General features: G+C 45.8%; 1 protein-coding gene across 4 annotated transcripts in view; it reads left to right on the top strand.

The window, feature by feature from the left end:
* Positions 1-15,710, top strand: part of MAP3K3 (mitogen-activated protein kinase kinase kinase 3) — a 38,550-nt gene that overhangs the window by 12,107 nt on the left and 10,733 nt on the right. For 3 of the 4 annotated variants that reach the window (XR_010616782.1, XM_065699371.1, XM_065699370.1), the window contains exons 5-13: positions 2,299-2,398; positions 3,581-3,694; positions 6,413-6,533; positions 9,687-9,820; positions 10,443-10,516; positions 12,047-12,114; positions 12,328-12,420; positions 13,231-13,422; positions 15,123-15,271. Coding sequence is in view for 3 of the 4 variants with exons in the window: in XM_065699371.1 (XP_065555443.1) it covers positions 2,299-2,398; positions 3,581-3,694; positions 6,413-6,533; positions 9,687-9,820; positions 10,443-10,516; positions 12,047-12,114; positions 12,328-12,420; positions 13,231-13,422; positions 15,123-15,271 (1,045 nt within the window). In the remaining variant the exon portion in view is untranslated. The remainder of the gene's footprint in view (positions 1-2,298; positions 2,399-3,580; positions 3,695-6,412; positions 6,534-9,686; positions 9,821-10,442; positions 10,517-12,046; positions 12,115-12,327; positions 12,421-13,230; positions 13,423-15,122; positions 15,272-15,710) is intronic. The other variant, XM_065699372.1, reaches the window with a different exon arrangement.

The raw sequence follows: 15,710 nt of genomic DNA, 5'->3' as shown, positions 1-15,710 counted from the left end.
AAGTGTGTGTGCTTGGTTTCAGAGGAGCTGCCAGATCTAACCACAAATATTTAAGGTGGTCAGGCAGGAATGGGCTCCTTAAACCCTGCAGTCCATGATTTTGCGTTAGAAGAGTGCACAGAGGGTTTTTAAGCTAATAGAGTTTGTGGCACCTGAGAACAGCACTGCTTTTGAATGCATTGAGTGTAGAATGGAAACCTTTATAAGGGCCTTCAGTTCAACTGAGAGCTAAATTACATTTGTATGGGGCCAGAGCAGTGTAATTTCATGGATGGGTTTCTTGGTAATATGTTGGAAATGTTATTGTGGGCTGCTTTTTATCAAGGACAATTCTTTCTAAAGAGCTAAATGTTGTAGGTCTGGGAGCACGATGAGCCCTTCCTGGGAAGGGGCTGGGGAAGCCAGTGAACACTGGAGCTATTTAAAACAAAAGCTGCACGTTGGGAAAAGATACCCAGTGCTGGCAAAGCAGGCTGATAGACATCTTGGCAACTGAGCCTTCTATCCAAAGCGTAAACTTGTGTGAGCTTCCCCAGAGGTGATTTGGGGTTTCACTGAGCTCCAAGAGTTGCCCTTGGGAGTGAGATGGGTCTTGAGTTTCTGTGGTCCATTCAGGTCTTCCTGTGTATGCCTGATGGTAAAATTGTTGAGCAGTGCTAATAATAAAGCTTTTTGTGGCGGGACTTCAGCTGTGCCAAAGCAGAGTTCTTTCAGGTTAAAGAAGGTCTTGGGGGTGTTGGTCAATGAGAAGCTCCCCATGACCCAGCTTCAGTGAGCGCTTGAGCCCAGGACCCCCGCCATGTGCTGGGCTGCACCCCAAGAGCGTGAGCAGCAGCTCAGGGAGGGGATCCTGCCCCTCTGCTGTGCTCTGGGGAGACCCCCCCCTGCAGCCTAGATCCAGCTCTGGGGCAGCAGCACCAGAGGGACGTGGAGCTGTTGGAGCGAGTGCAGAGGAGGCCACGGAGATGCTGTGAGGGCTGGAGCAGCTCTGCTCTGGAGCCAGGCTGAGAGAGCTGGGCTGGGTCAGCCTGGAGAAGAGAAGGCTCCTGAAGGGGAGACCTGAGAGCAGCTCCAGTGCCTAAAGGGGCTGCAGGAAACCTGGAGAGGGGCTTGGGACAAGGGCCTGTAGGGAGAGGCCAAGGGGAATGGCTTGAACCTGCCCGAGGGGAGACTGAGCTGAGCTCTTAGGCAGAAGCTCTTCCCTGTGAGGGTGCTGAGGCGCTGGCACAGGGTGCCCAGAGAAGCTGTCGCTGCCCCATCCCTGGCAGTGCTCAAGGCCAGGTTGGACACAGGGGCTTGGAGCAAGCTGCTCCAGTGGAAGGTGTCCCTGCCTGTGGCAGGGGTTGGAGCTGGATGAGCTTTAAGTTCCCTTCAACCCAAACCATTCTAATATGATGTGAGTTGCAGCAGAGAGGTAAGCAGCTATCAAAGTTTTCTAATAGCTTGCAGAAGGTTGGGGGCTGTCAGCTGTGTCCTGGAGCTGTTTGTTCAAGCTGCCTGTAATGGAGACACAGTGTGGCCTTGTGGCCCATGGAAGCAGATGGTGAGAAGTCTGGTTGCAGGAGCCCGAAGGCAGGAACAAGCAACCATCTGGGCCTTGTGCAGCAGAGAGATGAAAACTGGGTTTCTGAGCAGTAGATGTCCTTGGTTAATTACAGCAGTGGGTTGTCAAGTGTAGTTCACGTTTGGATCCTCCAGTCTTGACCCAAGATATTTGACTCCTGCGAAAACAGTAATAAATCCAGACCACCTTGGGAAATGGGGGTTTCAGATTCCTTTGCATCCTCCTGCTGATGCTTCCCTTGGGAGTTCAGGACTAATTTTGTTGAAACCTTCCAACTGGGACCCATCTTGGAGGGTTTTAGGGAGCACCTTTCGAGTTTGGGTGCTGCACTACTTAAAGCAAATACTTGTTGTTTTGGGCCTTCTGCAACTCATTCAAGACATTCAGCTCTTGGTGAATGTATTTGCGTTTTGCGCCTGAGGCAGTATTCTTTAAGCCAAAGTGCATCGGAGATCCATATCCTGTTGTGTAAAAGACATTTGTTTGTAGATCCTTTTCTATCCAGGGATAAAGGCATTCACTCTACTTGATACCTTCACATGAATATTGCATTTTGACAAACCACTTGGAAATGGGCCAGAGCTCAAGAATTCCCTGTCAAAATGATGCATAGTAACTCAAATTAGAAAGGGTCAGTACCTGCTTGAGGATGAAAGGAGAACACTTACATGTGTCTTTCATGGCTCAGCCATCTTAATTTGATTGCAATGTCAGGAATATCTCTCTCATTCCAGAATTATCCCATTTGTCCGTCCTGTGCGCTACGAAGACGTGCAACAGAAAGTGAAAACAGCCTTTGGGCAGCCACTGGACCTCCACTACATGAACAATGAGGTACAGAGCGTTGCTATCAGTGCTCAGAGCATGTATCACCCTCTCTGGATGACACCTCCTTTTCCCATCCCAAATTCTTTAGCCTTAAATTTAACTTTCAGTTCTTCCCTCTAATACTAACCATAATGGAATCAGTGCTCTGGAGGGAAACCTGCTGATGCTGACAGCACATCACGCTGATGTGTGCCTTGTACAAGCATCATTGTTTTGCTTCCTTCTACTGTATTTCTTGGGAGACTCTGTGGGAAGTAAAACCAAGGTATTTGAAGTATTTTGACTGTTGAAAGCAACTATTGCAGGCCAATATAGGTACAGTCTGAGACCTGCAGGCAGTCCCGGAGTCATTTCTTCAGCTGCCCAATAGCAGAGGCAGTGTTTTGTGGTGCTTGACTGCTGACCAGCCTTTTGTAACACACTTGCCTCCTGCTGGCTGCAGCACTTGCTGCTTATTGCCCAGCTATTAGAGGAACAAGGGGTGTTAGAGAGCAGGCGGCCTCCTTGATATGAGGTGAAGGGGGTGGTGGGCACGGTCACTTTCTTCGAGAAGCTGGGTTGTCCATGTTAATAATCTAAAGTGTTTTGTTGCCTTTTTCACTCTGGACACCCAGGCTTTTCCTTGTTTCTTATTGTTGTGGTGGTGCCCTCCCACTGAGAAAGATGCAAAACCCCATTCACCAGTAGGAGCTGGACAAAAAGGAAAGGGATTCTTCGGTGTTAACAACATTCACATTGCAAGATGTGAGTGCACTGTAGAATAGAATAGAGGGCGTCTGAGAATAATTCCATGGGGTCTGAATAAGTTTTAAATCCTTCTTTAAAAGTCTTTTCTTCTTCACACCAGTCGCTATTTGAAACCCAATTCTCATTTAATCTGTAGGTCTGGATTTATAAGTATTGGGAGACAATGTTCTCTTGTTTGTTCTTTGCAGGCAGTAAACTCAGGTAGAAGTTAATATCGGTGTGGATGGTCAATTCCTCTAAGGAATGGGTCAGCCATTCCTCTGGCATGGAGTAAAAACCTTACTGAAAAGGACATGAAGACCTTTCATTGTAATGGAATAATTGAGCCATCAGAATGCTATCTTATACTCTGGCATTTTCCCAATGTTTATTTAAATACCTGTTGTAGGTTTATTTTTCCTGTCTTTTCTAATGACTTTTTCCCTGTTCTTTATTTTGCAGCTCTCTATTCCTTTGAAAAACCAAGATGACCTGGATAAAGCAGTGGATCTCTTAGACCGAAGCTCTAATGTGAAAAGCCTTAGAATATTATTGCTGTCTCCGGACAGAAACCATGTAGGTAACAACTTCTATGGCTGCGGCAAAATGAAGGGGGTTTTCTTACCTTTAAGTCTCTGAAACTTGATGATAGCAGCCCGTAACTGTATTCAGAAAACACTTCATCAGTTTGTTCTGCAGATAACTTATTTTACCTTTGATTAATAGCACAGTGTTGGAAGTGTATGTAATTATCTTGCCTTTCAGAAAGCACGGGTTGTCCTTGCAGACAAGCTATTAGCACTTTGTTCCAGGGTGAGAAGCCTGAGGGCAGCTCCGAGTGCTTTTTCAGTTCTGTAGCCTTGAATCCAGCCTTACTCCTAGAAACTAAGTTGCTTTTAGCTAATAATGGAGTATTCACACTTAAGATGAATTTGATTGTGTCTCGGTTCACTTTCTGATACCACAGGTGACTGTGGCAGTGAGTGTCAATGGAGTTTGTTCTTTTCAGCAGGAGAGATCATGACATGAGAAATAAGACTTCAAGTCAAGCTCCCAAAGGTGCCTGTTTTAAACAGTGAACTGAACCACAAGCTGAAGAGGGCAAAAAGAGTCTGAACTTTCCTTTATTCCTGATCTCTTCCTGCAGAACGTTGTTCACTCAGCCAGTGCCTGGTTTTCAATTAAGGTCATAGAGCTTTTCGAGCCAAAGACCTTGAGAGCTTAGATGTTTTAGCTGCAAATTGCCAAATTCTCTTGAAGAGACTTGAAACCTTTGTTGATAGCAGCTTGTTCATGTTGAGTGTTCATCTCTGTTCAAGTTCTGCCCCTGTAATCCTTGGAACTGTCAGGAGAACTGAAATGTATTTCTCACTATTTGATAGTCCATGTTAATAGAAATATAAAGACCTTCAGGAGTGTTAACAGCCCTTTCCCAAATGACTCAATGCCAAAAGCTGGAAAGGTGTAGGAGGGATGATGATGTTCCTTGCCCTATGCCCTTTCCCTTAGCATTTGTTTCTGGCTGTTCTGAAGACAATACTTGGCAAGAAGGCCTTTGGTCTGACCTAGCATAGTCAGACTTTGTCCTGTGTTGTCAGGAAACGGTCTGTAAAAGGTGGCCTCAATTTTTGCTATAACACAGTGAAACAACCCTCTTTTACAGCCCTCTTTTAATGTCAGTGTCTTCAGACTGCAAACCAGATGCTAAACGATAATATCTCAGCTTTACATAAGCCACTCAGTAAGTCTCATCCCTGCACCAGCAAGGAGCCAGCACTGTGGTGCTGTCCCTTTATTAGCTGTTTTTTCCTCTTTTGCTCAAAGCAGAAACAAACAGCAAAGTCTTCAGTAAGTGCCGCTGTTTCCCCCTTCTCTTCCACCTTCCTCTGCAGCCCTTGACAGGAGAGCCCTACATGTGATAAAGCAAAAGCCCGCAAGTCTGAAGGAGGTTTCTTGGCTGCATGATCTCATCGCACTGAGGGAGCGGGAAGCATTATTTTTCCTGCAGTACAGGATGCAGATTTTGTTTTGGTTGTGCTCTTTTTTGTGCTGGGGATGGAAAGGTAATGCCATGACTTTGGCACAAATAGTATCTAAACCGAATGAACTCTACAGCAGTAGCTGTGTGCCAGGGACTGAGAGCCTGTGTTGGTGAATAGTGTTTATATTCATCTGCCTTGTGCCTGTTTCTGTGGCTCACTTGGGCTTGCTTTTATCAAGCAACCCACTTCTGTTGGTCCTTTCTTTCTTTTCTCTAATGGGAAGAGCTGGTTAACAGTACTACAGTCAGCCTGTCCACATGAGTGGTGGCCACTCTGCACCCTTATTCAGCTCCCATGAATCTATTCATGGTAGAGTTTATGTCATTTAAATCAGGCTCCCTCCTTACCCTGTGCAAGGAGAAGCTGGTGTCCTGGTCAGTCCTCTGTTAAGAGCTGCTGTTCCCTGTATCACCCTGTATCACACAGAGGTGTTGCCTGCCTGAAGCTGCAGCCTCAATAGTTCCAAGTGAGCATCCTCTGGAGTCTGTAATTGCTTTGCAGTTACTTGTGGCACAAGGAAGGCAACACTTCTTGGGCAGCATCTTACTGCCATCAATTGCAAACCTATCCTGCAGTTCCTCTCCCTACCAAGCATGCTGGAGTTACCCCTTCTGTCTTCTGAAACAAATCAAGGAGAGCTCCTTTAACATGTCTCCTTTCATTCCTTTTTCTGCTTTGAAGGAGCTGAAGGCACCATGGAAAAAACCATCCTTAATGATGTTATGTCTAGGGAAGGCTGACTGAAACCAGCACAGGCAGCATTCATCTTGGCATCTCCAAACTTGTTCTGCTCTTAAACTCTGTAGAGTTTCTTTTCACTGAGAGCTTCTGAATTGTCAGTTCACTTTGTAAAGGTTGTGGGGAGTCAGGTTGGTGTCTGACTGCTTCTGGAAATGTGCAGGGTTCAGAACTTACCTCTGCTGGCCAAGGTGGCTGATAGAAACTGATGGTTCTCCCATGTTCCGTTCCCTGGGGGTGTTAGGAACCCCTTCTTGGTTTCACAGGTGGAAGACAAACATGGAGGCTTGTCAGTCCTGCACTGGAGTTGAGGCTCCAGTTGTTTGGCTTCTGTCTTACAGAACTGTAAAGCTTGCTCTATTGCTGCCTTTTTTATTTGTGTTCTGGGAAGTTAATAGGATTTCAGGCTCTGGAACTGTTTCTCAGCTACTTTCCTGCTGCTAAACAGAATGAGAGTTTTGAAACTGTGGCCACACTGCTCCTGGGGCTCATTTCATTTTCTTTTACCCAACAGACCAGTTCTTCGCCCCATTCTGGACTGCCCAAACAAGTCAGGATTAAAACTTCCCAGTCTGTGGGGGATGTGAGCACACCCTATCAGCAGCCGGAACCCAGAAGTAGGCATCTGTCTGTCAGTGAGTATTTCTGCCACTTTTCTTTCGTGAAGCATTCCTTTTGGGTATGAGGATTTATGGAATAGCATTTAGGAAAGCCATGAAAACTGAAAGGTTATTCCAGGACAAAGCAGTTCATTTTCAAAAGCTCTTAATACGTTTACAATAGAATGTTTCAAAGTTCCTTACTAAGTTGTTGAACAGCTGAGGAGCTGCTAAAGGGAATGTCCTAAAGCCAGATTCATTGAGGTTAGACATTTGGAAAGCTTATGCAAGTCCATTAAGCTTCTTATTTAGATTGGCAATCCCAGTTCATAAAACCTAGATTTGATTTGGGGTTTGTTTTTATGTTGGGCTTTGGAATCTCTCCTCACTCCTGTAATGAAGCATTTTAGCAGCAGCACAGGAATTGCCACTGCATATCCAATATACTGCATTCCCTACCCCTTCATTCTCGTCATTACCAGACGAGTAGAGCACAAGGCTCATACCATAGGTGCACAAAAAGTAATGAGAAAAGTGAGAGTAATCTGTACCTTTGTCTCATTTCCTTTGTGTGTCTGATGGCTTAGTGGTCAGTGGAAAGGTCCATGTAAGACTTCTGTGATTTTTATGCCTTCCATCTCTCTGGATTTGTCCGAGTTATCCCAATTTGTGTTACAACTTCCTGGGTAACTCTACCGTCCTATTCAGATCCATGGTTGAAGGCTACTCAAAGCAGCATTGAAACAATGCAGTGCAATCTTAATGACAAGTAATAAATCCAGTTCAACTAGGATGGACAGTCTCCATACTGGGGCTTCTAAACTGGAGGCAGATCCACACAAAAGTAATTGGGAGAGTAAGTTCACTAGAGGAGGACTGGAGAACTAGACCAGTAGTTCCCGCAAACCTGCTTGTATCCTGCCTGGAGTCTGCTGTGTAGTTTGCTTTTATGAAGTAGCAAACAGACAAAGTGCTGAAAGCTTGTGAAGTACGTGACTGAAACTGGGACAAAAAGAGTTTCCCCATCCTTTCTAGTTGGAAGTTAATCGTGAAAGGAGCAACATTCCTTGCTCCTGTGAAGAAGGCAGAGTATCCACGCACTGGAAATGTGTCTGAACACCGCATTTCTTTTTGCACAGACAAATTCAGTGTCAGAAATATTCTATTAACAAAAAAAAAAATCTCCTTTATTGGCATTCTGAAGTATCCAAATAATGATGCCAAAGCTAACAGACTGTACCGAGTGTCTGTCATGGGTAAACTGTATAGTAATAAGGGGCCCCTACTGCATTCCAGTTGTACAGGCTCTTTCCTCTTATCCCAGATTATAGATGCTTTCTGATTATTACCCTGTCATTCACCAATTGGGTAAGCATTGTTCTTTGCTGAACATGTCAAAGTACCAGACTCTTACATTATTAAGAGCTCCAGTTCTGTCAGAGGTCTGATAGTAATTCAGCAGTAGCTCAGTCTTCCTTCTCTTTTCCTATCTTTGATTGGGAAGAGGATTGTGCTCCTGTTTTATAGTCTTTCAGGCATGGAGACTTTTCCTATTTGCTACCACAACAGAAGTCAACAGCAGTTGTCTGCAAGAAGATGTATCTGTGGTTCCTGTCTTCTGAAGCGGACGGGCATCAAGCCCGCAGTCGCCAAGGCAGAGGGTTGGAAGTAAAGATAATTTTTAGTTTAAAACATAAAAAAAAAGGCAAAAAGCTGCTCTGAATTCTGGCAGCACTTGTGTTTTTTCCACTCACTTCCTTTGATATACACTGATTTAGTGCCGACTTCCTTTTCCTGCCCAGTGATGGTGGCCTTTCCACAATAGCAGCTGGGCCAGTGCCAGCAGGACTCAGGCTCCCTTTGGCCAGCCATGCCATTGGATCGGAAGGAGTGAAAGTGTGCTCCCAGCCTCAGTGCAGCCCCAAAGCACACTCTCCTGTTTATCTCCACACCAGTTGGCCTGTAACACCACGTGAGCCCTGCAGAGCCACTTGGTAGCTTTAAGCAATAGGTTATTTTGGAGCTCACCCCCCCCATGCACTCTAAGCCAGCATTGAGTTGTTGAGTCCCTTTTTCCTACCGCAGTCCTCCAAAAGATGTATCCCTGCTTTGCAGTGAGCTTCTGCTGATGTTTGCCTTCACTCTGTATTACAATAACTGCTGTAGAAAATATTTTCCTTGGGAGAGGATTTGCTGATCTTTACCCATCTTTCATAGCACCTGAGTACACACAGATAATGAAAGACAGCGTGGTAAAGAGCATAGATCTTAAAACAGATCTTCATGGGTGACCTTGAGTAGATTGGCTGAAGCACAGTGTATCTTGGAGCTCCCAGGGTGACTTGGTGGGAGCTGCAGGTGGATGGCTCACTGCAAGAGGGATTTTGTATTTTCCTCTTTTGAAAGTGTCATCAGCTTTGAGATCTGCAAGGGAAAAACATAAATCCAGGGGGTAACGTTTCTCTCAGTAGGTAGCACAACAGAAACTCTTTAGGTAGTACTGTGCACAGAGGAGTACAATGGTTTTCTCTTCCTTGGGCCCCTAAACATCCTCTCTGCCCATGTAGCGACCTCATGTAAGTGACAGACGCTGCAGAATTGACCAAAGTAGTTATATAGTTTTGGGTTTACACAATAAAACAGACACCTGGGGACTCTTTACAAAGGTAACAGTGCTCCCATGGGATCCTGCAATTGCTCAGTGTGCATATAATTAGCTCAGCTCATTGTGACCAGCAGGAATAGTGCTGTCACACAGAGTAAATGGTACCAGTTAAAGCAAACTTAAGGCAGAAGATAGGTTGCTCTGACAAGTGTTTTGTTAAATTAAGATTAGCAATGAGGTTCATGCCCAAAAGTCCTGGAGTCCTCTTCCCCCCTTAGATACTGAAACTGTCCTCAGAAGGTTGAGCAGGATTGAGTAGAAATAGGTGACTGCTGTGTTAGGGGCTTCAGTAATACCATGTAGTGTTTAAAATGACAGTGCAGGTGCTCGTGGAACAATCTCCTTTCTGCCGTGTCACTTCCTGGTTCCATTTCTATGCAGACTGTAGTGTTAAGGTTCACTCCAGAGTTGCTGTGATCACAGAGGTCTCATGTTAGAGGTGAGGCTTTGGATTCTGTGCACATGCACGTGCAGTGTCCTTTCAAGAAGCATTCATACCCAAACTGTGCTTCTTTCTGGCTCAGGTTCCCAGAACACAGGCCGAAGTTCACCACCTCCTGGGTACGTTCCAGAGAGGCAACAGCGCATTGCTCGGCAGGGTTCCTACACCAGCATAAACAGTGAAGGAGAATTTATCCCAGAAACCAGTGAACAGTGTGTAAGTATGAGCATTTGGGGGGAAAAAACAAAGTCCAACAGTTAAGGAACTCTCTGGGCCCTCTCATTTCATAATATTCACTAGCTGTAGTTGCATTAGCACCTAGTAGTAACTGTTCTGTTCATTTAAACTGTGCTTCAGACTCGTTTGTAGATGTACAGGTTCAAAGTCTTTGTTGCAGTGCCAGGACCTGCCTTGTGAATCAGGCATTGTCTGTCCACCTCTGAATGAGCAGGTTTGATGGGTGTCACACATGTGCACTCAGGTTTGTTTGACCCTCCTGCATTTGAAACTGCTTTCTCTATTCAAAGAGTAGGAAGTAAGGCCAAAGGGTGATGTGCAGGTGGAGGCAGCAGTGCAGCAGCAGAGAGTCTGTTCCTGAAGTCAGTTGGGATAAAAACACAGCCCAAGGCAGACTTAAACTTCAACACCTAAAGCAATGTCTCAAATTTCATATGTCGTTAATTTCTGTGGGAGGATAAATGTAGATTCTAAATAGCTTTAGACTCCACTTTTTACCTGGACATCTCTAAGCAAGCAGTAGCTGGCTCTGATCCTCCTGCACAGCCTCTTAGGCATTAGATTGAACTGATGTTACCATGTGATTTCTTCTGTGTTGCAGATGCTGGACCCTTTAAGCAGTGCTGAAAACTCAGTATCAGGAAGCTGCCAGTCCTTGGACAGGTCAGCAGACAGGTACAAATGTACAAGCTGTTAGGAACTTACGTGCTGAAATCAAAATGCCAGTTGTACTTCTGCTAAAGTGTTTTGCAGCTCATACATTTGCTTGGAGGGAATAGGAACTTATTTCCTACCTATATCCCAATATATTTCTTGAAGAGAACAAATTGTGTCATAAGACTGGTTTATTGTCTGGCAAAACCAGACACCAACCACAACTGGTGCTTCAGTACCTCTGTTACAGATACAGAGTTCTGATGCATGCCTGCATCTGGCTGCAGCATCTTTAAATCTCCTTTAGACAAGGCTCTGCTTGCTCATTTAAGAAGAGAAAAGAAACAACTACTCTAAAGTTACAGAAATACACTGTTACAGTAGATCTCTGTGTCCTGCAAGGTAGAATATTAATGCCAAAGGTAAAGAAAGGGGTTCTTCCTTGGATGAAGAGTTTGTCGTAGTCTGATGCTCTAGATCTTTTTCTGTTGTTGGTGTTGTTTGAGGTGTTATGGGCGGTTGTAGGTCCTATTAACTTGAATAGCAGCTATGGCTTCCCAGCACCTCTAACATTGGGCTTCAGCATGTTTTTAAGGTTCCTCCAAGCTGATTCCTGTGTAGGCTTTTTTGCCAAGCACTGAAGGTTTGGATTTGTAGCTCTTCACTTCCTCCAGTTTGTGGAGTCACAAGGAAGCACTTTTACAGTTAACCTGTGAATATGCACACATTCATTTGGGGAGGGCATTGCTAATTTGTTACCTGTCCTTCTCTCCCCTTTCCCTGCCCTGAGTGGAGGAGTGTGGAGGGGGGAAAGCCTTCCTGGTTGGTTGTTATAGGAGTGGGCATCATCTGGGGAAGCTGCTGTTCTTTGTGTAGGAGGAAAGGAGTCTCACTTGGGAGTCTGAAAGCTGTATCAGACTTACTCCGTTTCCACTAGTTAACAAAAATAGAAGTGAAATAACATGGCTTTGGCAATGATGGAGTTTGTGTGATCTCTTAAGAGATGGTAACGACCTTCTGCCAAACAAGGGGGACCAAACTTAGGTTTGCTTGAGGAGTCCTGCCTACTGCAGAGAAATGGGAGGGTTATAAGCAGTGTCTGCCATCAGCTGCGAGTAGAGAGGAAAATGCACTGAGGTTTTCACGAGAGGAACTCACCCTCATGGTAAATCACTGGGGACAGTAGTCCCCATTCTCTACTGCCCTGTGAGCAATGTGAGGATGATACCCTGTTCTGCTCCTCCTCTTAGCCTTGCTTTTAACCTTCCACATCATGTGTCTAAAGGAAGCACTTGCTCTTATACCGCAGACTGGGGAGCAGCTGAATAAATGGCACAAACTGAACAGAAATAGCTGTCCATGTTGGAAAATAGTCTGGTTGTCTGGGGCTAGGTCTGGCTTAGCTCTGCAGGTGTAGTGTGCAGTCACTGCAAGGACATGGATTTGCAGCTCACTGTTGCTGGTGTGCAGATATATTAGCTTGTATTTAAGTCCATGTAAGTTTTACTCCAGTGGATTGTAAAACATACTCTTGCTTTCTTTCTTCAATAGTCCTTCTTTTCGGAAGTCACGGATGTCCAGGGCACAAAGCTTTCCTGATAATAGACAGGAGTTCTCAGGTATGTCAGTGTCCAGTGTAAAGATCCAGACATGCTGGCTCTCCTCCATGCTTGCTGGGATTATATAAATAGAAGACCTGGGGATATGTTGATTGCAAAGTTGTGAAGTTTATTTCCTCTTCCTAAAAGGATCCTGCTCTTACAGCAAAATTATGTCATTAGAACATAGACTTTATGAAGGAGCCTCACTCCTCTCTTTACATCTCCCTCCAGACCGTGAGAATCAGATCTATGACAAAGCAGGGAAAGGTGGGACCTACCCCCGGCGCTACAACGTCTCCATGCAGCACAAAGACTACAACGATGGTGAGTTGTTTCCAGACCTTCAGTTCCAGGCTTGAACAAGAAGGTGAGGCAATGGCAGCCTCTAAGGGCAAGTGGAACTCCGAGGTGAAGAGTCTGGAAGTGCCCTGGTCCTTGCAGTTAGTGCTAGAGTTAATGCTGCCATGCATGATGCCACATCTTCATAGCAAGCCACAATGCCTGTTTGTAGTTCTGTGCTTAGTTTGTCCTTCTGGGGGTATCCAGGCTGACCAGTGAGGGTTGAGCAATGGATGTGGTTATTAGCCTTGGTCATATATCGTGGGTTCCTACCTCAGGGGTTCATTTTGCTTTGCTAATTCGCAGTGCAGACTTGCTTCAGGGTCTTTCAAATATAGCAATGACTTAAAGAATCGCATCACTGCTTGTCAGATGGCTTTATGCATATGAATTTCTCAACCAAGAGCTGCAAGTTTTTTCCCTGTATTTGATTTACGTAATGAAAGTTCAGGCATGTTATCTAGAAAGTCACTCTGTCTGTGTAGCTGTTAACAGGCTTTGGAGCTTGGGTGGTAGCCTGTATAAACCAGATTCTTACTTTGGAAGGCAACTTTAGATCTGAGGGGACTTTTCTCTCCCTTCTGCTTTGGGAATGATCCAAAGCTGTACTGAACTCAAGTGGCATCAGCCCCGAGTGGTTATATTTTTGCATCTTCTCTGCTTGGCAGTAGATTCTACTCTATGGGAACAGAGCAGAATGTGTTCTTTCTCTCCCTTCTCTTCAGTGCTCAGCCTCTAGAGCACTTCTTTCCACTTGGAAGCATGTTATTTAAAAATGGTACTTTCTGTCTTCAGGTCGCAGGACATTTCCCCGGATACGGCGTCACCAAGGGAATCTCTTCACCTTGGTGCCTTCAAGTCGTTCCTTAAGCACCAATGGGGAAAACTTAGGCCTGGCATTACAGTACCTGGACCCCCGGGGCCGCCTGCGGAGCGCCGACAGTGAAAATGCCCTTGGTGTGCAGGAGAGGAATATTCCCACCAAATGTAAGTAGGAGTCATCCTGGTGGTAACTGGGGAAAGGCCTCCTGGGGTTAGAGGCAAGAAGGACTTGTAGAGATGAACTCCAGACCCAATACATAACCATAGCTGATTTCAACAAGCCATTCAGAAACACATAGAGTCATAGAATCCCAGACTGGTTTTGGTTGGAAGAGACCTTAAAGCTCATCCAGTTCCAACCCCTGCCACAGGCAGGGACCCCTTCCACTGGAGCAGCTTGCTCCAAGCCCCTGTGTCCAACCTGGCCTTGAGCACTGCCAGGGATGGGGCAGCGACAGCTTCTCTGGGCACCCTGTGCCAGCGCCTCAGCACCCTCACAGGGAAGAGCTTCTGCCTAAGAGCTCATCTCAGTCTCCCCTTGGGCAGGTTAAAGCCATTCCCCTTGGCCTCTCCCTACAGGCCCTTGTCCCAAGCCCCTCTCCAGGTTTCCTGGAGCCCCTTTAGGCACTGGAGCTGCTCTCAGGTCTCCTCTTCAGGAGCCTTCTCTTCTCCAGGCTGACCCAGCCCAGCTCTCTCAGCCTGGCTCCAGAGCAGAGCTGCTCCAGCCCTCGCAGCATCTCCATGGCCTCCTCTGGCCTCGCTCCAACAGCTCCACATCCCCCTTGTGCTGCTGCCCCAAAGCTGGATCAGGGCTGCAGGCGGGGTCTCCCCAGAGTGCAGCAGAAGGGCAGGATCCCCTCCCTGAGCTGCTGCTCATGCTCTTGGGATGCAGCCCAGCACACGGGGAGGTTCTAGGCTCAAGTGCACACTGAAGTTGGGTCATGGGGAGCTTCTCATTGATGAACACCCCCAAGTCCTTCTCCTCAGGGGTCCTCTCAATCCAGTCTCTATAGTTCCATGGCTGCGTTTTGAGACCTGTCTGTTAAGGCCTTTGTATCTTTCATGTGCTCCTTAGTAGGAAGGTTTACTTCCGTGTTGATGTCCTCACTGGGTTGTTTTGTGGGGAAACTTTATATTATTAAGAAAAAATAATAAATGATTTCTGATGAACTTCAGCTATCCTGTACACAAACTAAAGGATCAAAATGAAGATGTTAATGCAGCAGAGGAAGCAACACCCTAAAATGCTGACTGGCAGGAAATCTGACTACATTAGACATGGCAGAGCTCATCTTTCAGCTCTTCTGTATCTTCACACTGTCCAGATGGTTGGTTCCTGTCTTCAATTTTAAGAGTTCCTTGTTAGATTCCTCATCATTGGCTGCATTGCACTGCACGAGGCTGGTGGTGTCCTGTCAAAGTACTGGTCTTTGCGGGGTATGCTTTGGTATTAACTGCAGTCTGAAAACCTGGGCTGAGGTGTTAATCTCTGGGTCAGGAGACCACTGCTTGTGCAGTGCAGTAGAACAATGAGAACTCAGCATTCCCTCTGATGTACTGTCCTGCTGGGCTATTGGAGATGGCTGTTTTAGCTGGTCCTCAGATATATATTTATTAGAGTCTGATTGTTCAGCAGATAAAGAAGATACCTGCACTGTGCTTACGTTGTGGCTCCTACCTTATCACTCTCTAGTAGGGAATTATGACTTCTAATTCTTCTGCTGCAGAGATAGCCTTGCAGTGAAACCCTTCCCACTGCAAAATACCTTTTCCAATCTCAGCATGATGGAAATTGATCTTTGAAGAGCTCTCCATTATCTTGAAACAATCAAATGAAAAGAGAAATTATTGCTGTTCTCTTTCAGCTCCGAGTGCTCCAATAAACTGGCGACGAGGGAAACTGCTGGGCCAAGGTGCCTTTGGTCGTGTGTATCTGTGCTATGATGTGGACACGGGCAGAGAGCTTGCAGCTAAGCAGGTCCAGTTTGATCCAGAGAGTCCTGAAACAAGCAAGGTAATTCTCATCACAGCTTCTAAAACCCTGTAAGATCTTCTCAAGTGCCTGGATCTGTCTGTCCTCCAAAGCTGGCACCTTCCTTAGTTTACCCTGGGGTTTCAAGTCGTGTGGAGAGGAATAGGAGTCATTATTCTGTAAGATTAACTTCAGCCTGGAACTAAAATCCATTTTCTGGCTTCATTTTTGGCTCTCCTTTCTCAACTTTTTGGTTTGTTGCCAGGTTACTTGAGGAATACTAGACTGCCCTGTGTTCCTGGTTAGGCATGGATGTGAATGAAACTAACCCCAGGAAAAACGGGACTTTTATTTGGTTCTAAACAAAAAAGGACTGCATGCACTTGGAAAATCCACTTTCTGAGCTTATATGGTAGGCTCTGTATCAAGTGTGTTATTTACCTGCTTCCTCTTCTGAATTCTCCCTGTCCTCAAAACAAAC

This window comes from Lathamus discolor, chromosome 20 (assembly GCF_037157495.1).
Source record: "Lathamus discolor isolate bLatDis1 chromosome 20, bLatDis1.hap1, whole genome shotgun sequence".
NCBI lineage: Eukaryota > Metazoa > Chordata > Aves > Psittaciformes > Psittacidae > Lathamus > Lathamus discolor.
Note: the sequence above shows the minus strand (reverse complement) of the source record. Positions and strands in the feature narration are given on the sequence as shown.